A 26519-nucleotide genomic window follows, 5' to 3' on the forward strand; every position below is an offset into this window, starting at 1 on the left:
AAAGCGGCCGGGGCCGGTCATGGAGCCGCTCTGAGCGAAAAACTGAAAGAGAAAGTAAAAATCCCGTCGGGGAAGTTACTCCATTAGCCTGCTTTGACGGCAGTAGCACAGGCATGTCATTTCCTATTATCTGACTCTTTAAAAACACACGAAGTATCGATTATTTGCGTGCCCATATAGACATATTGAGTAAAGTTCACCTGAGGTCACGAGGAGGAAGATGTCCCGCGGGTCCAACGCAGGTTTTGACCGACACATTACCATTTTTTCACCCGAGGGCCGCCTCTACCAAGTCGGTAAGGGACATTTTCTGTTGTGTGTTAGCTAACAGCAAACCCGGACCATGCCTAGTGTACAGTGCAGTAGCACAGTCATTACCAGGTGTGAGCTACCTGCTTCTGCTAATCGAAACAACACTACAAAAACATGATGGAGCAAATGTAGCTAGCTTCTCTGCTGGTTTCGGTGCGGAGTACGGTTAGCGTCCAAGTTGAACACGTACTAGTTGCTATACCTGTTGCTACTCAAGCTTGAATTTTTATAACCTAGTTAAATTGCAATATGAATAACTGCATACAGTTAGTAGTTAGTTTGAGTTAGTTTTATTCTTTGTATCTGCTTTTAGTGTTTGAAGTATCCCGAAAATAACAAAAATTAGTTCCTCTAAGTTGTTTTCATAACTATCATGCTGTACGTTGCGGGGGCAAACTCGGTGCCTTCCTCCTCATAAATTAAATAATCAGAATAAAAAAAATAAAGGGCGAGGTTTATGTTGTTATTTTTTCTCATATGTGTCTTGTGCTGCGATGCAGAGTATGCCTTCAAAGCCATCTCTCAGAGCGGGTTGACCTCAATTGGGATCCGGGGTAAGGACACCTCGGTGGTGGTCACACAAAAGAAAGTTCCGGTAAGACCTCAAACGCGTCTCACTACGATGATGCTGATGATCATGATGTGAGCTGAAGCCAAACAGTGAGGCCACTTATGACTCAAAGCATGTCAGCAAAAAGCTTGAATAAGATACTCTGTATATAACGTGATAGGGCCTCAAACACACCTTTGGCATGATTTTTATTCTCCTGTGTCAGCTTCAGCGTCTAGTCACTGTAGTTATGGATGTTAGGGAGTGTGCACGGATCCAGATATGATACAGGAGACCCATTCATTTATCCAATTTAGGGTTACAGGAGGGCTGGAGCTATGATAGGGCGAAAGGTAGGGCCTTTCGGAGACCACAAGGGCCTTCTGGAGAAAGGTTTTAATGGCAGACGAGACAAATATTGAGCTATTTGGCCACAATGGCAAGAGGTATGTTAGAGGAGTAAAGCTGCGGCTTTCAAACCTAAGAGCACTCACTGTATAAGCTGTCAAGCATAGTAGTGGTCTTAAATTGTCCTTGGGCTGTTTTGCTGCCAGTGGTACTGGTACATCTTAAAAAGTGGTTGTACCAGTACCCAAAGAACCAACCTCAGCCTTGCTGAAAATTTGTGGACTATGCTTCAGATGTGATGATGTTCCAAAAAACCAAAATAAATGAACTCTACCAATTCTAGCAGAAGGACTGGTCATATATCCAGCTAGAATTATACCAGAACCTTTTTGATGGCTACCAAAAGTGTCCAGCTTGCTAAGGCACATTTAACCAATGCTTAGTGGGGGTGTCTGTATATAATTGATCCCGTGTATAAACATTTGACCCTATGTGAATTAGAGAAAAGCCTAAATTAATTAATTAAACATGTGTGCTGTATAATCATTTCACCCTGGAAAAAGAACATCACAAAAAAAGGAAAAAGGAAATTATCAGAAGATCAAAATGACCTTGACATTTATGCTCATGATGAGTCCATGTAAACTTTTGAGTACAAATGTATAATTAAGTACTTAAAACCATCTGAGATGCATTTCATGAGTCTAAATTGTTACTTTGAGAAATACTACAGTGTCTAGATTTATAAAGCTGGATAATTTTTCCTGCAGGATAAGCTGCTGGACTCTTCCACTGTGACTAACATGTTCAAACTAACACCTCGCATTGGCTGCGTGATGACCGGGCACAATGGTATGTATTCATCACTTAACAGCATGCGTTTCATTTTGATAATGTGTATGCTGTGCTGTCATAAATAATAAATAGTGAATAAATATGAGATGTGATGTATGTGTAGTTAAAGTGTTGATGTTCTTTTTGTGTGTAATTACACTCAAATCCTGTTGTTCCTGTGCAGCTGACAGTCGTTCCCAGGTTCACCGGGCCCGAGTGGAAGCTGGAGAATGGAAGTATAAATTTGGTTATGACATCACGGCAGACGTGTTGTGTCGCAGGTTGGCTGATATCTCTCAGGTGTACACGCAGAATGCTGAAATGAGACCTCTAGGCTGCTGTAAGTGGGCGCTTACGTGCATTTTTATATTTTATTTGTGCTAATATTTAGATATAATTAATAGTTAAGACAGTTTAGTTTAAGGCACACATTAAAAACACATATAAGAGCTCACAAACACTCATTAAACACTGACTGCACATGCACTGAATGTTCACAATCTGAAGGACGGCTGTCTTAAGTTGTCCCCGTGTGCTCCCAGGTATGATCATGGTGGCCATTGACCCCCAGCACGGTCCTGTCCTTTATAAATGCGACCCGGCAGGCTATTACTGTGGCTTCAGAGCCACGGCGGTTGGAGCCAAACAGACGGAGGCTAACAGCTACCTGGAGAAAAAGCTGAAGAAAAAGCCAGATCTGACCCATGACAGGACAGTGCAGGTAAAGTGAAGCCTGATGAAAACACACTTTCTGTGAATTGTTAATGCGATGCCTACAATTTTAGTCGAATAGATGAGTTATGCAGTGGTGGTAAAAGCTGCTGGGTGGAATCGAAAGGATTGTCCTCCAACAGAAAGGCCAAGGTGTATCAACAGTGTCCCTGAATAAAGCACTGGATTCCTGTCTGTCGCTATACAGGATGTTTCTACATCCCGCAGAAGTCAAATCTGTGCCTTTATCACTGGTATAGTCACTGCCTTGAAGTTACCTGCCTCACTTAGGATTAGATCATCATATATTGTTGAATTTGTTTTTCCTATACCTGCTCATTCCTCCTAGAATAGCAGCCTCTGATGCACTTGGCCTTTTACCTTAGTTAGAATATCAACGTCTCAGTGGTTGAGGAGAGGGTGTTGTATGATTTCAGTATCTTTGATTGAGATATAGATGATTTACAAGAGGATGACCTGTGAGCAAACAGTGAACCATAGCAGCCTGTCCTTATAACAGTGTCAGATTGCCATTCATGTGACTCTGAACTTACCTCATAAAGTATGACATTTGCAGTAACATGAACCTGCTTACATGTTTCAGGTCATCTCACCTGTAAAGAATCACTAGCCTTACACCAAATGACTCTCAGGCAATATCAGTGTCAGAGACAAATGTCCCGTGTCACGACAAAATATTGGCAGTTTTCTGTCATCTCGATTGTCTCAGTCAGAGCTGCCTTAAGTTGGTGTTGTTGTCATCTCCATATTCCATAGGAATCACCCACGTTTGATTCAGTCGTAAGTCTTTGGTTATGGCTCAGGCAAATCACTTTCATGAACATGGTTGACACCCAGTAGCTTCTCTCCCTCCAGTCTCATTCTCAGTGGCATGTCCATGTGTTGCTATGTCTTTACTGTTTTCTTATGTATGCAGCTCCTTCTGTTTAATGCTCAGTTGTCCAGCATTGTGTGACAATGTCAAAGGCAATTTGGTTAATTGGAAATAATAACCCTGAAAAAAATTCCCAGCGTTTGCAAAATCTTACAATCTTTGACTACAAACTTTGAGTCAAGACACAGCAACTCTAGATGCTTCAGAAGTGTTTTCAAAGTCTTCTAGTGTGTGTGTGGTTGGCATTAGACACTTTGTGTGACAATCGCTAAAACTGCCTGCTGAGTTGTCTGTGACGTATTTAACGACATACACTATATGGACAAAAGTGTTGGGCCGCACCTCTTAATCTTTGAATTCAAGTATTGCCAGTCTCATTGCCACATGTGTACAAAGTCATGCACCGAGCAATGCAGTCTGCCTTTACAAGCATTTGTGAAAGAATGGCTCGTTGTCGAGAGGTTAAAGAATTTGAGTGTGGTACATTAACAGGATGCCACCGCTGCAGAAATTTCTTCCCTCCTAGGTATTCCATGATTAGATCAAAGTTTGTGTTTCTAGAAACCATAGCAACTCAGCTTTCATATAGCAGGACCATGGAAAGTTACAGAGTGGGGTCTCCGAGTTCTGAGGCGCAAACCTGACTCAGTAACTGTAGAGGTTTAAACCTTCTCTGACATTAACGTCAACAGAAAAGTGTGCACTGGGAGCTTCGCGGCCTGGGTTCTCCATGACCAAGAAGAATTTGTAGGTATAATGTGTAGGCCTGTACTTTAGTCCATATATTGTATCTTTTGCAGTGTAAACCCTCATGTGTCCTGATGTGTCCCTTGAAAAATGAGCCATGAGGGAAGATGTGGTGGAACTTTTTCTTTTGTCCTGCTCCCTTTTTGTTCAGCCAGTGTCAACATTTAGAGTAGTTTAAACGTCAAATCTGGCTTGGCCTTTAAAAACCTGAATACTAGTGATACTAGTGATCACCTGAACACACTATAGAAGCAGGTGTAAACAATGATTTTGTTCATGATGTTGGAGTCAGGCCAGTTAACCAAGTGTAAGCTGAACCAAGCCTGAAAATCCCCCAATGCCAGAGAATCAACCAGCATTCCTCAAAACTATTAAAACCTTTTGAATGACTTGCAATACACCTGTGTTGCAGGAAAACGTACCTGAAACAAGATTTTCTTTTCGCCCTTCTCTCCTCTGTGCACCTTGTTAGTCTGTGAAGTTCTACTCTGCTTTCGCTCTGACCGAAAATCCTCTTTAATGTTCTGACTGAAGGATTTTCTCTGTATTTTCCTTCCTGTCTTTCCAGTTGGCCATTTCCTGTCTGTCCTCTGTCCTATCAGTGGACTTCAAGGCTAGTGAGCTGGAGATCGGCGTAGTGACCAAAGACAAACCTAAGTTCAGGTAACTTCGTTCACACACTGGTTTCACCACATGGGTCATGACTGCGGTTCTGCTCTGGATTTTTACCCTGACAGAAAGCTTTCTTTATTATTTTAGGTGTTTTTATTGCACATATGAGTTTACTTTGTTGTTTTGGTTCATTCCATCCATATTGTTTGTCAGATGCTTTTTATTTTTTTGTCAGTCTGATAGTCATAGAGGATTTGAATCTCTCTGTTTTGAAGGACTTTACATGGCCATGTCTGACTTCTGTTCTTCCACTTTTCCTCCCTCCTCTCCTTCCGGCAGGACACTCCCTGAAGAAGAAATTGAAACCCACCTGGTTGCCATAGCAGAGCGGGAGTAGAGACACCCTTGCAAACGTCGGTCTGTGATTTATCATAGTCTGCTATAGTCGGTGTGCTTGATTTAGTGTAATTTACCAACGCTGTTCCACTGTACACAACACTGTACACAGTCGGTCACCTGCATGTCCAGACAGATTAATCAAGCACACCTGATGAAGAAACTGTGCTAAAAAGGATCGATATATGTTTGATACATAGTGATAGGATGCATATCTCCAGTGGGCTTTTTTAAAACAGTTCTGTATAGAGTAGTAATGCCATTTTTAAATTTTGATCTTGCACCTAAAGCGACTAGCTAAACTTTTGTTGGATGCTGGTTTGTGCATAATATTTATCATACAGCATTTTTAGGACTGTATGTTTTTAACAACACTCACCAAAGATCATAATAAAACTGTCCCTGGGAGTCATACTTAATGCTTTTTAAGCAACTCACAATAAAACTGAATGCAAAGAAGACTGAGCAATGTCGTATGTTGGTTTAACGTGAATGGACTAAGGAGATGTATTAATTTTGGCTTGTAGTTTGTACACATATCTCAGCGAGGTGCAGGTATTCTTGTTGATCAGGTGACAGGTCACTTCAGTGTTTGAGTGGTCAAAGATCCACACCTTATTCCATCAATCATGTCATTCTGGATTTGGATGTATTCATGAGCAAGAACTGAGGATCCAGGATTTGGATGGGCACCGACAAGTAGAGTAATGAGGCCATTAGAAACATTCATGTGTTCAGTTATGTTAGCTGCAACTAAAGCAGATTTAATTTTAAAAGCAATCACAGTTTATGAGGCTCTTTTGTTGAAATGTATGTGGCTTCTCTGCCTGATACTCACTGTTGAATGTCCTGCGTTTCTTCCTGTGACCACTAGATGGCAGTGGTGTGCCTGCGTCCAGCCTCTGAGTATTTCATAACAGAATTTGTTCTTCTTTGTACTTTTCTATTTACAGAAATCTATTTTGACTCTCGTAAACTAGTACACTTCCAAGTCTTTGGGGATTGCGTGTCTGTATATGTGTCACACTGCCAATCATGCATTTCCACTTTGTTATTTGTCCCTCGTTGTGTGTCTTGTCAGTCCACCAGAAACACACACTGTGACCCACCATTTACAAAATGTCACCTGGCAATCTGAAAGGATAAGTGTTTTCGTGCTCAGCCACGCACGCACATATTCACTCTTAAAATGAACACTTATAATGACAGAGAACAGCAGCGTGTTTATGCTTTTACTTTATTATTAGAAGCAGATTACATGAATATACTGTTAGTTTACAGAAGTTAAACTGTGATCCTACATTATTGATAATGCTAATTCTCTCATTGACAACAACAAAAATATTTATTACTTACCTGCCAAGTAGTTTCACAGTATTCACTGCCCTGAAATTGTCTTAAACAAATACTGTACCGTTGCAATATCTCTATGGTAGCCATGTGATGTTACACATCATATACATGTTTATTCTGCACCAGTTTCCAGTATTTTGTGTTTCATCTTGTTTGTTGTTTATGGGCTCTCTTTACTCCTCGGTCCTGTCGTGTTTCCTTACCACCCCCCAACTGCCCTGCAGCCTGCTGAGGTCTCTTCTTTCCCACAGTCACCAAGTGGTCATGGGGGTTGTTCCGAATTTACATCTGATATTTCAGGGTCTTTACCTTACAGTGTAAAGCTCATAGAGATAACTGCTGTTGTGAACTGGTGCTATATAATGTAACTTTACCAATGGCCATCCGATAATAAATTTAAAAGATAAGATTAATACTTTAAGGTCATTTGAAAGCTGACCAGGACTGAGAAGAAGGATATTTAAAGACTGGATCCTCAATTTGTTTGCAGACACATTAAGGATTTAGACTGAGAGCATCAAAAAGCCCCGCTAGTCTTGTTAAAGCTCCTAGTGGAGGGAGCACGGTCCTAAGTTGCATTGATAGGCTTTAAGTGTCTTGCCTCCAATTACTTTATGGGAGCATTTCTGTTCTTCTTAGATAACATAAGATTGTGTATAAAGGTATATGTGTTGGCACATAAACTCTTATGGCCTGTTTTAACCCCATGCCAACAGGATGGGAACAGTGCTGCAGTGTAGCATAAAGATTCTATACATATACATACATATATATATATATATATATATATATATATATATATATATATATATATATATATATATATATATATATATATATATATATATATATATATATATATATATATATATATATATATATATATATATATATATATATATATATATATTTATTTACACATGTAAATTTTTCAAAAACACAAGTTTAGTATTTTAACCGGTAAAACCAGCTGGCTCTTCAACCCCCATTGCTGGCATTGCATGCACAGGAACCTGGAAAAACAAAAAAACAAAGAAGAATGCTGTCAGCACTGGCAGGTTCACAGTTTACATAAATGCACACAGACATGAAAAAGTCTCCACCAGTAAAAGTGTTGAAGTCATAGATATGCTAGCTATACTTAGTGGATCCACACTGCAAAAGTAGCTGGAGTACTGGAACCTTTACATGTTCCAGTCCCTGGTGTTTAGATACTTTATTCTGGCAGAAACATTGATTGGCTTCTCAGTCTGCTTTATGGTGGCCATGTCCATCTTTTGTATATAGTCTATGGCTCCCCTGGACCTCTACACAGCTGGACTCAAGTCACACCCATTCTGGCTATTAAAAGAACAGATCTACGTCACTTTTCAGAGCTGGAAGCATTGTCCATCTTTTCTATACAGTCTATAACTCTAGCTGGAAAAGCACAGGGGTTATATAACAGCAATGTGAATGGTCTCTTCATTTAAGTTTCAAACTGCAGTAACAAAATATCTTTAATGAAAAAGACCAATCTGTGCTTGAGATTAATTTAGGATTACCACACAGTAGGACAGAGGAAGGTGGAAAGGGAGGTCTTATTTTAAGCCGTTTTAAAATTAATTACATTAGAAGATGTAAGTGAAGCTTTTTATGGGAAAAGGAGACATGACAGAAAATTTACAGGATTGGAAAGAAAAAATAATTGTATCACTCCATGACTGAAGTGGATCTTTAAATTTGAAAAAGCAAAGACTTTGTAATGGAAAAGAAATATCACCACACACAATTAACTATAAGACCGCTCCCCTTTCATTTTCTTATGGTGTATTACTGAATACTGGATGTTTTATAAAACTTTAAGAATAATTAAACAGTTCATTTATATATGTGTGTGTTTTCATAAACAGCTTATTTATTTTTTTCTCTTAAGGTCCTATACCACAGCTATCAAGACTATCAAACCATTCTATGGTGTATTTAGCAAAGTGGTGCCTTTTTAATTTTTAAATTGATTTGTACTCAGACGCCCCTTAGTATCTTTTCCCATGTCCTCTCCTCACCACATACCCTTCATTTTTCCCTGTGCCTTTTTTTCTCATCCCTACAAACACACCACTTCTTCTCTCGTATTCGCAGCCCCATAACCCTCTCTTTCCTCAGCCACCTTCACCTCACAGCTGTTCTGCTCCTCTCTCTGTTCTGGCCATACCTCAAGCGCTAATGCCACCTGTTTCTTACCTCCATGCCTGAACTCCTGCAGCTCATACCCCTCTACCTCGCATTTATCCTTCCTTTTCCCCCATCACTCCCCCACCATATGAAATGTTGACCCTGTGGCTGGTGTCTCCTGGTACTGTGAGTCCCTGCCAAGCTAAATGGGCCCAGAGTACTGGCCATGTGTGTGTGTGTGTGTGTGTGTGTGTGTGTGTGTGGGGTCACAGCGTGGGGATTAGGTGTGTGTGAGTGATTGAGGGTGACAGCGGCCCTAGCATTAGGTGCCCTGTGGCAGATTTCGTAGGCCTGTTTTAGACACACTAAGCTGGATTTGCCAGCAGCAGTGTGTCAGCAGTGATGCAGCCTGGTTGGACCTCCTACAGAACACACACATGCAAGTACAGACACACACACACACACACACACACACACACACACACACACACACACACACACACACACACACACACACACACACACATACAGAGGACCCAACAATCTACCTGTAACCAGTCTTGGCTGTCCCATTAACCCTTCCTTTCTGTCCATCATAACCTTTTTACACTCCTGTAAATATGCAGCAGCAGCAGCACAGTGGACCCCATGGTACAAGCAGGCCACTGTAGCGAGCTCTAAGTGTCCTCTGAATCTTGACCCCGAAACAAACAACGTTAAGGACACGTTGCATTTCAGTGTAACCAGTGGCTTACCTCACTTACCAGTACACTTACACAATGGGTGAATTTTTACATATAAAGCTACACTTGTGTTGAATATTATGGCATTAAAACAGTGCTTTACTTTGCTGACAAAAAGAAGGTAAAAGAGAATATGGGTTAGCATGGAGTCAGTCTCATGACCATCAGACAATGCTCATGATGTAGCCTCCAGCTCTTCTGAGGTGGCTTTCTTTTCTGCTGTGATTGTTGTGAAGGTGTGATTGTTAAAAAAAAAAAAAACAGAGCACACACACACACACACACACACACATGCAAATGTGTAGCTACATGTATCTTCAAAGAACTGAATCATCTACAAATCCTTTCAAGCCATGTTGTGTTGCCTGCAAATTGTATGTCCCTTGCATGAGCAGTACTATATGATTGAAATCACAATTATGGTTTTTCTTTGCCACTGAGTTGCATGCTGGGTAGATTGCTGTGTATGTGTGGTCACTTCAGTACTTTGTGAGAGTGCATGGGGTCCTACTGTGGCCCCCTCAATCTGCACGTGTATTGATGCTCAATTGTCTGTGTGTTTGTGTGTGTTTTTTGTGATACTCATGGACCACTATGTGCACACCTTTGTCCTTCTGTGTGAGTGTGTGTGCACAAGAGTGCATTTGCGCGCCTGCTCACTCCCACATCTCTGTTATAGCCTGTCCATTGTGAACAAGAGTGTTGAGCAAGATCCTGACCCACCGGTGGGTACTAATCACACACATTCCTCAGGATTAAACAGCCAATTAACAATAAGAGAGCCATTGTCGCCCTGTCTCCTTGTGCGTCACACGTAAAAGGTTTTCTGTGTGTGTATGTGTACCGAGTGAGTGCGCGCGACTCTATTTGTGTGCCGAGTGCATGTGCTTTTGGACGTGCACGTAGCCAAGGTGCTTTTCTGCTGATCAGAAAGAACTCTTTGTGCTCCTGTGGTGATGTGTTACAATATTAACATGAAATCGATGGCTTCATAACTGAGATTAAACAGAAACCGTGTGCAGTGTAAAAACAGCGTTGATAGAGAGAAAGATGTTCTGTAAATGCAAGATGTGTGTGTGTTTGTTTATGTGTATTTTGGCACAGTGTTCTTAATGAAGCAAGATAAACCAGGAGGCAACCTACTGAGGCAACAGTGGCAGATCCACCTGCTACAGAGCAATAAACATTCCATTTAATTCTACTCTGCTCTGTTCGTTAGTACACGCGTTTGTGAGACTGTGTGTGTGTATGCATGATTGCATATATAAATGGTACCTTCAGTACCATTCAGTGTGTGTATGTGTGTGTGTGTGTCCATAGGGTGGGTGTATGCATCAGCGTGGCACGTGTCGGAGTGTGGCTGAGGATTAGTGAGGCTCAGGGCCTGTTGCTCCACTTCCATGATTATTACTACTGTCTACTGCCATATGGGCTGGTGGTGTTGCAGGTGGTGGGTGGGGGTTCAAGCTACTGTACCACGCTACACACACACACACACACACACACACACACACACACACACACACACACACACACACACACACACACACTCAACTCACCCCACCTTTGTCCACCTGCTGCAATAATGTCCCCCTTCTCCTCCACACCAGCACACACACATGATCAGAAGACACACACACACGGTCTTTTCATAAAGCATATAAAGCCATGCATGAATGCACATATGAGCTTTGTTTTAACTAGCTGAAGCCTGTGTGTGTGTTACATCTGGGGGACATAACTTCCCTGGAGACAGAAAGCATGTCCATATAGTGTAAATGATAAACTTAGGTTTAAAACTTAGTGTAAGCTGTGTCTAAATTAAGAATAGATGGGTAACAGGTACTACTTTAGTACCTGTGAGTCAGCAGGCAACCACATGCCATATGGTCAGAGAGCAGTTTGAGTCCGAACCTGAGTCCTTATCATACAATTATAAAGCGCTCTGAGGGTGCTGTTGTTGTGAGTTAGTGCTAACATAGTTAAAAATAAATGCAGACTGAACTGAAGAGCACAGGCTGCCTTTTGATTTGAATTAAACACTGTGAATGCTTTTACATTAGCATTTTTTCCATGGTTCTTACAGTTTCATCATACATTTTATATGACTTACAATAAATAACTTTAAGCAAATGAAAAGTATTTGATTTGCTATAAAGGTTACCTCAAATAATCAGTCAACATTATGAACTCTGTTTATTCCATTACATAATTTGTATTTTGAATGATACAAATTACCTTTTCATCAACCACACTAAACATGAAGCAAGAATTTTGAATGAAATGCATCTGAAATGTATAAAAATCAAAGGTTTATTTATTTAAACAAGTAAAAAAAAGTATACCAATCAAGTAAAATTTTATTTGACCAGATCCTATTAAATGTAACAATTTACATTGCACTTGCAAATTAAACGGACAATTTACATGTAATTAAATTAGTTCAAGTCAGCATTTCGGGCATATGTGTGTGTGAGTGTGTGTACTTTTCCTTCTTTTTATTGTATTTACCCAATTTGTATTCACTTCCAGTATTAAAAGTGAATATTTTGACATTGTTTGGTGATATTTTGGTATGCAGTTTCTCAGCTTCTACTACAAGTGTATGAGTATGACGGCATGAACAGGTGTTAACACCCTAAAACCTCAGACAGCGATCGGGAGGGGGTTAAGTGATGGCTGGTATTGCACACACACACACACACACACACACACACACACACACACACACACACACACACACACACACACACACACACACACACACACACCACCTGCTGCTGTCTGCAGTTGATTAGAGATCTGTCTACCAGAGAAGACAGCAGGACACACACATGCACGCATCAGGGGGTCTGCAGTCTGTGAAATTGATCAAGATGCTGGCCAGACATTATTTACAGATGAACTCATAGTCAGACTGATCCTCCTTCTTCTGTCATACACACACTTTGTGCCTCCACATGGAACCCAAAGGAGGCTGGAGTGCAGCACCAACAGCTTCTTTAAAAAAAAACTCTCAGCAGAACTGCATCCTGCAACGACTGATGTCACGCATATCATACATTATGTATAATTACATTAATCTCATCTCATAAAATGACTTTCCACATAACACTCATGGTAATAACACCAACACTTTAACACTTTACAAGCTGAACCTTGAAACTGAAAATTCATTTTTTTAAATTATAATATTAATTGTACAGCAACATTAATTTGCATAAGTGCACAAGTTTTCATTTTTATTCTATTTGCTGCAGGATGCAAATAATTATTTATTTGTGTATTTTTTTGGGGGGGGAGGGGGGAGTGTGTGCATTTTGTTGCTTAGAAATTTTTTGTGTAATTTATTGAAGTTTATACAAGTTTACACTAGCTACACTAGTTTAGACTAGGCATTCAGGGGTTAATTAAAACACTCGCTAATATCATTCATCACCCTATAGCCACGACTCTATTCAAGAACGAGGCCTCATGTGAACATGGAAAAAAATGTGAAAAAAAGTCTTTGCTTGCAGTTGATAAAAGCTGATAGCGTGAATAAAAGGCATTTTAGAATCACGGAAATAGGTTTGTATTTCTTTTTTAAAATTTCATAAATATAAATAAGAAAATATTAGTTTCTTCTAGGCTGTATTTACCATAAAAAAATTCATGTGCAACCATTTTTCAAAGGTTTCCAAACATGCAATATATCACAGAAGAGACCACCAACTATAAATATAAGTCTTTGCTGCATAAAATTTGTTAGAGCTGCAGCTGAGAATCTTTAAAGTAGCTTATATGTATCCATATATACATGGCCACCAAGGTGCAAGTAAATTAAGCATCCAGCCCTGGTCTATATTTTTTGAGTGTGTATATGTTTATATATGCATCGCATTGTATAAGTGTTAACAGCCTAGACCCATGACAGACTGCTCGTAACCCAAATCCTTCTCAAATGACGCGCTCAGGCAAGCCCATGCATATGCATACGTATACACTAACAGTGTGCAAAAGCACTGTAACAGCAGGACTATTGAGTGTAACCTACACACAACTGTACATATATGAAATGTAAGCACTATCAGAGAGAGAGACACATGGTCTGACCTGGGCTCATGCAGAGTAATCCTTACATGAGTTAAATGAGGAGTTAGCACTGACCTCAATACATTCACTCCAACAACAGCATTCATAGCTACATACAAACTCCTACAACAGATGTAGTATGAACATGTGTCGTCTGTGAATGACTTTCTATATGAATAGGCCAACTTGTATACTGAAAAACATGAGAGGTGGCACAGCGCTGACAGCGGGACCCTGAGAAAGCTCAGATTGGGTCTGTCACAACGCCCCTCCCATGCTCCCCCTCCATCTGCCTCTCTCTCTCTCTGTTCTTCCACTTTTTTCTGCCCCGTTTTATCACCACTCTAGTCAACTCTTCCTTTCTTCCTTCTTCTCCACCCCATCCGCCCTAACTTTCCGCCCAGTTTCCTCCAGTTATAGACTTTTTTTCCTCCACCAGTCACTCAAGGTAACCATCGCATTCTTACCTTCTTGTTTGTGTCAGCCTGGTCGGTCTCACCCTCACAGACACACAAACACCACTGTGGCCTTTTCTCTCTCACAACAGCAACTTCCTATAATGTTCATTTACCTTATCAAAACTGATCAATCCAGCCACAGAAGTGAAGGTCCAGGCTCTGCGTTCCAGTGCAGTGAGCGCTCAGTTCTCTCCATCCACCCTTCCTCTGTCAATCTGGCCACAAACCCCTCTTTCCTCCCTTTATCCCGAGGTAAGATACTTACTTTTCAGATAAAGCATATTATGATAAATCGGCTGAACTCTGTGCGCGCGTGTGTATGTGTGTGTAATTGTCTCACACACACACACATGCACACTATAAGCACACAGAGTGTACACAGACATACAAAAATACGCTGTGTATCGAACAATATGATATCAGAGTATTTAACAGCTGGGGGAAATGTGTGTGTGTGTGTGTGTGTGTGTGTGTGTGTGTGTGTGTGTGTGTGTGTGTGTGTGGAGGGTTTGTGCATGTAAATCATGTGTATGTGTGTTTTAGGCCTTTTTGAATTTGATGGTTTTTGGTCTTTGCCGTGTTGCAAATTGCACAAAAACAGCTTCTTTCATATCCATCACGCCCACACACACACACAAACACCCACACACACACACACACACACACACACACAAAGTAAAGGATTGGTAGTAAACAGAAGAGAAAATTGTCTTTCAGCTGTTTTAGCACGGGAGGATTCAGAAAAAAGGGCTAGCTGCAAAATAAAGTTAATTTTCTGTCAGTAAAAAAGCCTCGTGAACATTTCATGAGCAATGACTGAGTGAAACTTCATTTCAATTCCAGTTTGAAATCCTTTTTTTATCCTTTGGAATTATTAAAACATTCAGACATCCATCTGAGCAGCACTGAGCACACAGATGAGGAGGATTTCATATCTGAGTATTTTTCTTTTTCTTTTTTTTTAAACTATAGCTGTCCAGAATGGATGAGTTTGCTCTCAGCTTCTTAGTTTATTGAAGGGCGTTCGCTAATGAAAAAGGGATGAGAGAAATAGTGGAGCATATGGGCAAATGTTCTCTAACAAAGTGGGATGGCAGTTAAGGTCAACAAGGGAATAAAAGAGTTTGGAGAAAATGAAAACTAAATGAAAATACAATGGCAGTGTTTGCCTGTGGGACATGTATGCGTGCTTGTTTCAAAATGGGATGTTTACGAAATACTGTGCCTCCCTGTGTGTGTGAGTGTGTGTGTGTGTGTGTGTGTGAGTATAGATTAGATGCACTAAGCCTCTTATGTGATGGTTGCCCTTAATTTGCTTCTACTCTGGGTCCTAGTGCGTCCAAACCACCAGCATCATGGAACAATTTCCAAAACAAACAACCCAGAAAACATAACTTGTCATGCAACAGTAAAATCCGCTGCTTTGAATGAGAGCATTAATATTTAGACTGGTACCTAGGCCTGTATCTTAGGGAGGGCTTATCTTTTTATGCACATTCAAGAGCACAAAAAAGAGTAAAAATCACAAAGCAAATAACTTGGACTTGACTGTACTAAATAATTCTGAATAAATGAGTCAACTTCCTAATGCTTTCATAATGCTTGTCTTATTTTCTAAAACAATGGATGCCGCAGCTTTGGAACTTTTTTTCTTTAAATCTGGTGCAGCATTTAGGGTACAACCTAATGACGATTAAAAAAAAATCTATATTTTATTATCTTATTAGGAACCTAAGAGTCTAATGTAGAACAGCTTTTCCATTTCAAAATAAATGTACAATAACTAAAAATAACTATATACTAATGTTTTACAGCTATGCTTTATTGCCTAATACAGTCCCAAATGCAAATGCGTCATTTAGCATACAATACAGGCTCTTTATGCTTTTGTTTCATATACTCGCGTATATTTTCAACTAAGAAACTACTGATTAAATGAAGTTATTTCTCCTATTATAAGCTTATCAAATTCTACTGCTCATAACAAAAACATGTAAAAAAAAAATGTACTTAAGACTCTGAGGGCAGGTGCGAGGAGAATGCGCGTGCACAGCACTGCTGCGCTCGCGCCCTGACGCGCATCTGAGGTCTCGCTATTCACGCCGTTTTTTTTTTCTTGTCAGCTGGAGGTCTCGAGACAGTCTTGTCCCCGGACTCCCCACAGTTAGCTCATTTAGCTATCCTGCTAGCAGTTAGCTTTGTATAAACTACCTCAGCAACAACAACCGACAATAACAGCTAGACAAACAAACAAACAAACAGGCGTACCTGGATGTGGTAAGCAACCGAAGAGTCCACCGTATCCAAACTGTGAACAGCGCGCACACATGAAGGCCTCCCACACACTGAGACAGCCACACACACCTCAGCAGGTGAAGACATTTTATTCTGAGATTTGGAAACGTTCAAACACGCCGGTAAAATACTCTCTGTGGCTCTGTGTGTGTCTTTATATCTCCTGCTTTGGCTTTACAGAGCTAGATAAACCCCTTATACAGTTTGGGCTGTAGCTACATGAGTCTGTGTGTGTGTGTGTGTGTGTGTGTGTGTGTGTGTGTGTGTGTGTGTGTGTGTGTGTGTGTGTGGATTTTAAACTATAAGAAATCCGATTCAATTAACAAGCGCAGAGAATCGGCTTTGGACACTGTGAAATTGTCTCGCTGTAGAGGATGGCACAGGCTAAACTAGCCCTGCAGGAGACACAACGCATACACAAAGCTCAGCGATAATAAATACAAAACCAGGACTGAAAAAAAATAAACAAAGGGTAACGGAAACAAAGAAACAAAGAAACAAATTTATAAGATAACGAAATACCGTCGGACTTTGCAAGAAAACATCTTTATCAGATACTTATTACATTTATAATGTAGATATATAACCAGACCAGGGCCTGACCAATCAAATAAAACTAGTTTCAGATTATTATCATTATTATTATTATTGTTATTATTATTATTATTATTATTATTATTATTGTTATTATTATTATTATTCTTGTTATTATTATTATTATTGATTAAGTGAATGAATGGATAATTGGTCCGGAGGCAGCATGTTGGGGATCAGAAGGGGATTTAATAGCAGAACAACGCGGTCTTTGTGCTACTTTTAATCCGGCCTGTACCCCCTTCTCCGCCTCAGCTGCTCTACCTCTGCCTCCACACCCAGGCAGAGTCGTCCAATTATTTTAGGGAGGCCAATTTCAAAAATACTTTAGAACAATATAATAACAATTTTAAAAAGAATTAATTCATTTAAAAAATTATATCTTGAACATGTCTCCGGACACCTATGCTTGTTGCTGGGTTGACTAAGATTTAAGGTTAAGCTTGGCAAGTGGCTATAAAAACGAAAATTGTTAAAATTTGTGTTTGCGCGTGCGTGGTGTGTGTTTTATAGTACTTCTTGGTGTCATGTTCTTCATGTTTGTATTTACTTTCTGCATATCAACAAGTGTTCTTTGTTGCTGCGGCGACATTTAGATGAAACAGGGGCATTAAAAAAGACAATGCATATTATCCTCTATTGAAAGACAACTTGAATGAATAATGAACAATATGTAGATGCGCGTGGGCGAATGCGCAGAGAGAGAGAGAGGGAGAGAGAGAGAAGGAGGGAGGGCTCTGGGTGTCTACTTGGATAAGAAGTTACTTTTAATTAGCCAGTCTCTTCTCGCTCTCCTCACTTGTCCACCCTGCAGATCAGCATCCTCTTCTTCTCAGGGACGACCAGAGACAGCAGAAGGGCCCCCCACCCGCCTTACAATTTTTTTTACCACCGGTCAGACCGCAGGCACCAAACTGCTGTGGAGTTGCTTTTTGGCATCTTTCACCCGGCCACGTTATATGTGCGCACTGCAATTACGCACGGCTCTGATGGAGATTCTGACCGGCCTTGTTTAGCGAACTGTGCTGTTTTCAGTGTGGTGTATTGACTTGTAGCACCGGGCCGACTTCAGTTGCGGTAGTCTTTCTTTTTTTGACTAGAAGACGCATTGAACATACACCAAACCCTTAGAAGCGCAGTGGTTTTACGCGTTAGCTGGAAACAGGCGTAAAGGGGCTTGGCCAAAGGTGCCTGGCTGGAAGGCAGTAAGTCAGAGTAACGTATAAAGATAGTTGAGGAGAAAGCAGTCAATGGACAATTAAAAAACAAAAACAACCTAAGGCCAAACATCCCAGGAAAAGGAACAAACACTGTTAAAGGGAGTTAGAGGGGAAAATAGCGAGAGAGAGAGAGAGAGAGAGAGAGAGAGAGGGAGAGAGAGGAGGGAAAGAGAGAGAGAGAGATACACCCCCTGGAGACTAGTTAGGAGACCCGGCCCCTGGTCTGAGAGAAGGAGAGAGCGAGTGAGGGAGTGTTTTAAAGCCGGCAGGAGGCATGATGTCCTACATTAAGCAACCCCATTACGCCGTGAACGGGTTAACGCTGTCCGGCCCGGGCATGGATCTGCTCCACACCGCCGCCGTTGGATATCCCAGTAAGTACTGGCCTTTGACTTCTGTGTGTTTTTAATCTGTGTAAACCTGTAGTTTCTTTAATCGCCTTTATTTTAAGTAAACAAATAAAATAAAACAAGTGAAGTGATGGAATTAAGTGAAATATTCGTTGTGCATTTATTGGTTATATTGCGCAGAAAAACGGTAAAGAAAAAAAGACTCATTTTGAATGATATATTTGAAACTTTATCTGTACGGTTATATTTATGATTATGAACGTAAGTGTCTACTGCTCCGTGTATCAGAACATGTGTTCACTTGACCTATAAATTCAGAGGATTATAGAGTCAAAAAACAATGAAAATGTGTGAGAAGAGAAAGGCCGCCTGTTCTCACACGGAATTAAAACTAACTCCAATCTGTTGCTCTTACAGTGTAACCTATTTACAAAAATGACAGTCATTGTATTTCATATTGGTGCATAATAATATATATTTTTTCATGAATGAACACTGAGGTTGTTTATGAAGGCCGATATGCTGCGATCAGCATCTGCCACAGCCCAGAGGACAGTTTGAAACGACGGCAGAAGGCGTGTGGCTGAGCTCGGCCCAAAGTTTACGTTTTTAAAAGTCATAATCCCCGATGTGGATATTCATTTCGTTTCGGTCTTTCTTTTTTTTCCGATTCGCACAGCTCCGACGGCCAGTCAGAAATATTAAAAAAGAAAGAAAAACATCAGGCCTGCTGGATCCGCTTATTCGGTCCTATAAAAAGGTTTCAGTCCCGCACACGTTTGTTTTTTTCCTCAACGCCACATAAAAGATTGAGCTACGGAGATGAAAATTATCGAAGAAACTTTCACAGACTCGCAACTATATGTTTATGTCTACAAATATCCACGGCAGCGTATAAAATGTGAAACAAAGCCGCAACAGTGCTTATATATTTAATCTGTACGCTGCGAATTCAAGAGAAAAATCGGAATTCGTTTATTTGTTTCAGCGTTTTTATTGAAGTGGTTTATATAAAGATTTGAATTTCATATTATTTTCAATGCATCATTTCTTTCATCATCAGTTCAATCATTTTTTAAATGTAATAAATGCACACCAACGTTGATACATGGCCTTTAGTCCAATAATATTTCTGCGGAATTCTTCAGATATAAACTCAACGTAGATTTTAACGTGGCAATGATAATAATAATAATAACAATAACAATAACAATAATAATAATAATGATAATAATAATCTTTTTTGTAGGCACCCCGCGTAAACAGCGTCGGGAGCGCACGACTTTCACGCGTGCGCAGCTGGATATCCTGGAGGCTCTTTTTGCCAAAACACGCTACCCAGACATCTTCATGAGGGAGGAAGTGGCACTCAAGATCAACCTGCCTGAGTCCAGAGTCCAGGTAACACATTATACTGAAAATTATACTCATATATATATAAAACACCTGTGTGTGTGTGTGTGTGTGTGTGTGTGTGTGTGTGTGTGTGTGTGTGTGTGTGTGTGTGTGTGTGTGTGTGTGTGTGTGTGTCACAGAGACACACATACAGAAAGAAAGTGAGGGTTTGTTGAGTTCTTATGAAAGCAGCTTGTACATCTTTAATATTTTTTATCAGCTGCTTTGATTGTGAAATAGTGATACTTAGATACCTTCTCTCTGATGCTCCTGTTCCCAAAGGTCTGGTTCAAAAACCGTCGTGCCAAGTGCCGCCAGCAGCAGCAACAGAGCACAGGCCAGTCCAAACCACGGCCCCCTAAAAAGAAGGCATCCCCTGCTCGTGAGTCCAACACCGAGGCCAGTGCCAACCCCACCAACGGTCCCTACAGCCCACCTCCCCCTCCTCCAGGCACCGCCATCACCCCCAGTTCCAGCTCTGCTAGTGCCACAGTGTCCATCTGGAGCCCAGCCTCAATCTCTCCGCTGCCAGACCCCCTGTCTGCTTCCACCACCCCATGCATGCAGCGTACTACCACCTACCCCATGACCTACACCCAGGCCCCAGCCTACAGCCAGAGCTACGCAGGCTCCTCCTCCTACTTCACTGGCCTGGACTGTAGCTCCTACCTGTCTCCAATGCACCCACAGCTGTCGGGGACCGGAGGGGCCCTGAGCCCTATCACAGCCTCCTCTATGGGCGGGCCCCTAAGCCAGTCCCCAGCCTCACTGTCCTCCCAGGGCTACACAGCCGCCTCTCTGGGCTTTGGAGCCGTCGACTGTCTAGACTACAAAGACCAAACTGCCTGGAAGCTCAATTTCAATGCCGCTGACTGTCTGGACTACAAAGACCAGAACTCCTGGAAGTTCCAGGTCTTGTAAATAACAGGAGGTGGGGCGTGGGGAGGGAGGTAGAGGGAAGAGGTAAGAAATAAAAAGATAATAATCAAAGTAGGTTGAAAAAAAAAAAAACAAGATTACTTTCTATGTGTTTTAGAAAGAGGAAGAGGTAAACTTGGGACACAGAAGTCCGACCAATCACACATTGGCTGAGGAAGTGATCGGCTGAAATAAACTCTAAGTGTTTGTTGTTTCAGAAAAATATCAGTGGGATTAATGTGATCTGTTGATGCTCGGCTTGGTGATTGTAACAAAGAGATGACAATAGTGTTTAAGCAACATAGAAAATCAGCCTTGAAATCAAGGAATGACTACATGTAAGGAAAAAGAGACTGATGTATGCAGAACAAAATCAGACTAGTGAGAACAAGCTTTCCTCTTGATTCGACTGATAAAGCTGAGTTTGACTTGGACCAAATTTAAAGCAGGGCTTATTTGTAAAATTGCCACAGCACAACAACTTTTGTAACCTACAGGTTGTTTTTAACATAGAATTGAAATGGACCTTTTACACTGATGAGAACTTGCATTTCTTCCTTTCAGACTTCTAATTTTGTTTTTTCTGTGATGTTTTTCTTTGAAAAAGCTGCTTTTTTTTTATCATTGAGCTTTGAGAAATGAAAACTTTTCAGCTAACCCGATGTGACACCTAAAGCAAGTGTCTTTACGGGGTCTTCTCTAAATCACACACAAGCTGATGGTTCCTAGTAGCCTTGCATGACACTGACCCCCTGCAGCCTGTGTGGGATACGAGCCGAGAGGGGGGGGGAGTAGGTCACTCCTGTGACTGCAGTACGAACCTGTTGCCTTTGAGCATGGTTGTAATCATTAGCAGAATGGCTAGTACATTGTTAGTGTAATAGGATCACTTCCACACATTTTGAGGAACAATGGTCACATTGTTGCTAGTTGAGGCAGAGGAACCCCTCTTCATCTCATAGTGGCATGATGAAAGCAGACTGCCAATAAACTGCTGCAGTGAGGTATGTGATGGGAGAGGAGACTGCACCGGAGAAAGGGAAGGGACTGGGCCTACATGCGGCCGACTCACCCCTCCTCCTCCTTTGCTCAGTTTGGTGCCTCTCTCAGCTCCAACCTGTAAAGATGTGATGGGTACCACTTTATGTGTTTGATGTTTTGTCTGATTTTTTTTTTCTTTTTTTTTTTGTATTAGACTTAAAACAACATTAAGTTTCTTTTCAAATTTGTGAATTTGTTTGAGTAAAATTTGTGGTAAATTGTTTTTAAGTTCATATTACTATCAGTACTATTATAACTATCATCATTAATATTATGTCTTCTGCTGACATGGACTTTGCTAATATACTTTTTTGTTGTTGTTTTGTAAATATTAAAACTTGAAAGTGTAATCATGTCTGGTATCAGCTGTGTGTTGTTACACAGGCGCTCCACCCAACAGACTCTATCACTCTCTTTCTTAATTTCTAGAAAACTGCCAACTTTTAATTTTTTTTCTGTTTATATTCTTCTGGTTTCTGCTTCTTCTTCTTCTTCTTTTTTGTCAAACTCAGGGGTTTATCCAATAGAAGTAGCAGTATGCTTCTTAATCATTTATTGTACTATCACATTTTTTTGGCTTTATAATCATCTCTGCTTCTTTTCTGATATGAATTATTTTGTATATTTCATTTGTCTCCTGTGTTTGACCGGTCTCATCACTACCATGCCAGATAGCTACGATGTTTCTGAGACATTAAACAACTTCATTAAAACTCCTGGTTTACTGTGTTCTCTAAGTCATGCATCCTTCCATTTCTCTGCAATTCAGGGCCGCAAGATAATGCAAAATAGTGATACTGCAAATTTTAATATCATTCCGATACCAAGGGAATACAGGGTCAGTACTGCTGGTACTAATACAGGTACTTTTAACATATAAAGCCAGCTTTTTTAGGGGAGAGCAGTGTGTCACAATTTATGAGATGAATCATCATCAATTTGCAAATGCATTTTAGTGTCCACTAAGTCACTGTGATTTTTATTCTCCACAATAATTAGTTAACACAGAAAGACACACCTTTCAGCTTTCCATTTATTTTAAAACTGGGTTTTTTGGAGACCTGGAATTTAAATGTGCCTGTCTCTGAAGCTCGTTGGGTCAGCTCCTGTTGTTTAGATTTGATATAAGCTATAACTAAAATAGAACTGACAGTCACACCAAAAGGATCAGACATTTTTCATAGTGCACGTTTGAGGTATGTTTTTTCATTTCCAGAAAAATAATGTGCTTAACACAATTCAGTGTGCCTGATATGAACAAAGTACCGATCCTATCACGCTAGCATCGATCCAATACCGATACTGGTGCTGGTAATACTATCGATATTTGGATCGATCCGCCCACCTCTACTGCAAGAGAAGAAAATGGAGCACTGGGACATCTATAGTGGGGGACATTGGGAATCAGTTTCTGGGAGTGTCCCACTAATCCATACAAGAGGTTCAGTGGGCATAAGGCTGAAATGAGAGGGAGCAGGGCAGAGAGGAGAGAAAACAGATTAGAACTAACCATAATACCGAGTCTCACCACCACACCGGGTCCAAACTGAAGTACGAGAGACAGGCAGATTACTTTGGATTGATGGATGTTTCTGTGTGTTCCTGCCACCGATAGGCCAGAGGGTCAGCTTTATGGGGGTTGCGCAAAGTGCACTGGATGAAAGGTTTTAGCTGTGCTTCCGGGAACCACATAGGCTGTCTTTTGTCCCTATCTACTGCCTTCTATATGTTTTATCCTTATTTTATGCTCAACCGGGGTAGTACAAAGGCAGTCCATGGGCAGGTCAACCTGCAGGGAGTGTTTGCTATTAGATGTGATGGGAACTTGTCTGTGGTCTACGCTTTCTTGTAGTGCTGTTGATCTGTCAGCCAGTCACAAAGAAGAGTAAAGTTATAATATTCACTAATGCCTTAGATCAATTACTGTCAGTCTGAGCATCAGTCAGACCCCTCAGATTAGATCAAGGAACAAAATCCACAACTAAAAATCAGTGTTGATTCTTACAGGACAAGCAAGTCAGTCCCAAAGAATCCCAACTTCAGCTATGAAATGAACATATTTACAGACAGGAGGAAAAAAAATATACTGGGTTGACTTTTTTTTATAACTCATCCTTTGGATATTTCTTAGGCTTAATGTTAAGTATATGTGGATGTTTGACTGATAGAGCCTCAGGCACAGGCAGCCATAGCTGGCTAATTCGACTCACTGAACTGGGCCTTACCTCTGTGTTTTGTTGTGTTGGTGCCTTTTGGATCATTTTTTGTGGGATTATCTGAAAATTATTAAATAATCTATGGTGCAAAAACAGAGGAAAATCACTCGGTGACATGAACAGATCAATGTCATCAAAGGTGTCGATTGCTTCTGTTTGAACAGTTTCTAAAGGCTGCTGTTTGTTCATTTGGGAAATGTTTTGCCTGTTTGGCTTGTTGTACTTGGGGGATGCGCTCGGCCAATGTGCTTTTTTGGGTTGCAAATTTGCGTTACCGACAAAGTTAAGCTTTTGAGCTGCTGGGAATACAGTTTATCTAACAAAATGAGTGAGACTAGTGAAATGCCCGAGGAAAATAGAGGAAAGGAGGACAACCAAGCTTGAAATAAGGGCACTGACTTGAAAAATTGAAAGTCTTCAGACAGAATACAAATCAAATGTGGGGAAAAAAACAAAAGGACTCACACATGAAATTAAAGAGCTTACAAAAAAGGATGAAAATGCAAGGGAAGATTGCAACAAACTGGGGAAATTGATTCAGCTGTATTAAAACCACAAAGAAGCACACGAGTCAGTTATTATATTAAGTCCCGAAGAGGAAAAGGAAACCCAGAGAGACTGGTTTAAACGTATTACCGAACACAATTCAGACGTTATGGAAGCTCTAAAGCAATGGCATTTTGGAGCTTGTAGACTTTTCTGCAAACTGGTCACAGGGCTGTGGGATGCACTGCTTGCTGCAAATTTAGACATTTCTCCCATTTCCCCTGATGAGGCACCTGGAAAAGTGAAACTGAAAATACTCATTCACTAATGTTCAAAATGACATTCTCCTCTCCAAATCAGACAATATGGCAACAACAGACAAATGTAAATACCACAAGTGTGTGGAATATTTAAAGTGTCATGGTTCTGGGTCATTTTGACACAGCATTTTCTATTTCTTGTATTTTGGTATTTTTTCTGTATTATGGTTTATTTTCTGATTCTTTAGTTGTCCTGTTTGGATAAGTTTCAGTGTTATTCTGGTTAAGAGTTTGTTCTTAGGTTTAGTTCAGTGTCTAGTCTGTGCCTGTCATGTTTCCTGTTTTACTTTGAAAGTCCGTGTCTCATGTTAGCGTGTCCAATGTTACTCTCCCCTGTGTTGTCATTATGTTTCATTCGAGTCAGCTGTGTCCTCATGTGTCTCCACTTCCCCTCATCACCTCATGTGTGTTTCACCCCATGTCTGGTCATAGTTTTTTGTAACAGTTTATGTCATAATTCTAGGTCTTAGTTCTCCCAGCATTCCTCAGTTTATTCAGTATTTCATAGTTGTTCATAGTTTTTTTCTCAGTTTCCATGTTTTTACCTGCAACTAGCCAAATAAAGGTTCGTTTGGCTTTCAAGTTTCGCCTCTTCGCCTCTGTCTACTCTTGGGTACTCTATACAAACCCACACACAGTCTGCCCCTGCACACCGTGACATAAAGAGGTGATAAAGGTATCTCTGGTATAAGTTTGACATATATTATTACTGTTATTCATTCATATACTTGGAAATGGAGTGGCATTTATATAGCAGTTTCAGGCACCAAACAGCTAGTTCAGATTAATCTAATATGCAAGGCTTTGTACAGTGAGTAAAAACCAAGGTACACAAAAAACACCCACAGGGCACAGGGAGAACAACAGCCCCACATTCAAACCCAGAGGGTCCTTAAAAAAAGTTAGCATAATGAATGCTTTTCATATAACTTCTAATGTTTTTACTACACTTTCAAACGTCAGTCACCAGTATCTCATAGGCAGTCCCTTCAGCTTCAGCTTCCTTGAAGTGGAATAAACTTTAGATTAGGTCATGCCCACTTCACCTCACGTGAAATGCTGATTGTGTTGACGCAGCTTTGAGGGTATATTTCTATAGACTGTACCTTGAGTAACAAGAATTACTTTTACTCTACCTTTATTTCTGCGAGTTCAGGAACCTCAGCCAAACTGTGTTTAGAGAATCGTACCTGACGATCATGAAAATATGGAGTCATGTTTTGTAACAGGACAGCAGGAAAAAAAAGATTAAAATATATCCTTACCGATAGGAGTTGTGCATACAAAAGGACAAATCTCAAAGTATTGAGTTACCAGTCCAAGACAATAATACCAACCACAGTTAAACTCTCACCACTATCTCACCACAGCTCCCTTGACAACGTCAGTGACGTGGTTACATTACCTGCTTCAAAAAATGCTGAAAAGAGCAAAAAATTAAAAAGAAGGAGATTAATTGTTTTTGATAGTGACAATCTTCAGTACCAAACATCCATT

At 40.6% G+C, this 26519-nt stretch overlaps 2 protein-coding genes across 2 annotated transcripts; both read left to right on the top strand.

Moving 5' to 3' along the window:
- Positions 1 to 67: 67 nt before the first annotated feature.
- On the top strand, positions 68 to 5864 carry psma6l (proteasome 20S subunit alpha 6, like). Its single transcript, XM_031741529.2, has 7 exons — positions 68 to 296; positions 813 to 907; positions 1981 to 2062; positions 2229 to 2384; positions 2587 to 2765; positions 4966 to 5060; positions 5349 to 5864. The coding sequence occupies exons 1-7, from the start codon at positions 221 to 223 to the stop codon at positions 5404 to 5406; spliced, it is 741 nt and encodes a 246-aa protein (XP_031597389.1). The 5' UTR covers positions 68 to 220; the 3' UTR covers positions 5407 to 5864.
- Positions 5865 to 18548: 12684 nt separating this feature from the next.
- LOC116321670 (homeobox protein otx5-like) lies at positions 18549 to 22694 on the top strand. Its single transcript, XM_031741576.2, has 3 exons — positions 18549 to 18670; positions 19896 to 20047; positions 20324 to 22694. The coding sequence occupies exons 1-3, from the start codon at positions 18571 to 18573 to the stop codon at positions 20960 to 20962; spliced, it is 891 nt and encodes a 296-aa protein (XP_031597436.1). The 5' UTR covers positions 18549 to 18570; the 3' UTR covers positions 20963 to 22694.
- Positions 22695 to 26519: the final 3825 nt, after the last annotated feature.

This window comes from Oreochromis aureus, linkage group 14 (genome assembly GCF_013358895.1).
Source record: "Oreochromis aureus strain Israel breed Guangdong linkage group 14, ZZ_aureus, whole genome shotgun sequence".
NCBI lineage: Eukaryota > Metazoa > Chordata > Actinopteri > Cichliformes > Cichlidae > Oreochromis > Oreochromis aureus.

Bases quoted from the DNA above. Each gene is read 5' to 3' on its own strand.
- psma6l (XM_031741529.2), top strand. From the start codon at position 221: ATGTCCCGCGGGTCCAACGCAGGTTTTGACCGACACATTACCATTTTT. The intron at 2,766-4,965 runs GTAAAGTGAAGC...CTGTCTTTCCAG, and splicing joins CCCATGACAGGACAGTGCAG to TTGGCCATTTCCTGTCTGTC. The intron at 5,061-5,348 runs GTAACTTCGTTC...TCCTTCCGGCAG, and splicing joins AAAGACAAACCTAAGTTCAG to GACACTCCCTGAAGAAGAAA.
- LOC116321670 (XM_031741576.2), top strand. From the start codon at position 18,571: ATGATGTCCTACATTAAGCAACCCCATTACGCCGTGAACGGGTTAACG. The intron at 18,671-19,895 runs GTAAGTACTGGC...TCTTTTTTGTAG, and splicing joins CGCCGCCGTTGGATATCCCA to GCACCCCGCGTAAACAGCGT. The intron at 20,048-20,323 runs GTAACACATTAT...CTGTTCCCAAAG, and splicing joins TGCCTGAGTCCAGAGTCCAG to GTCTGGTTCAAAAACCGTCG.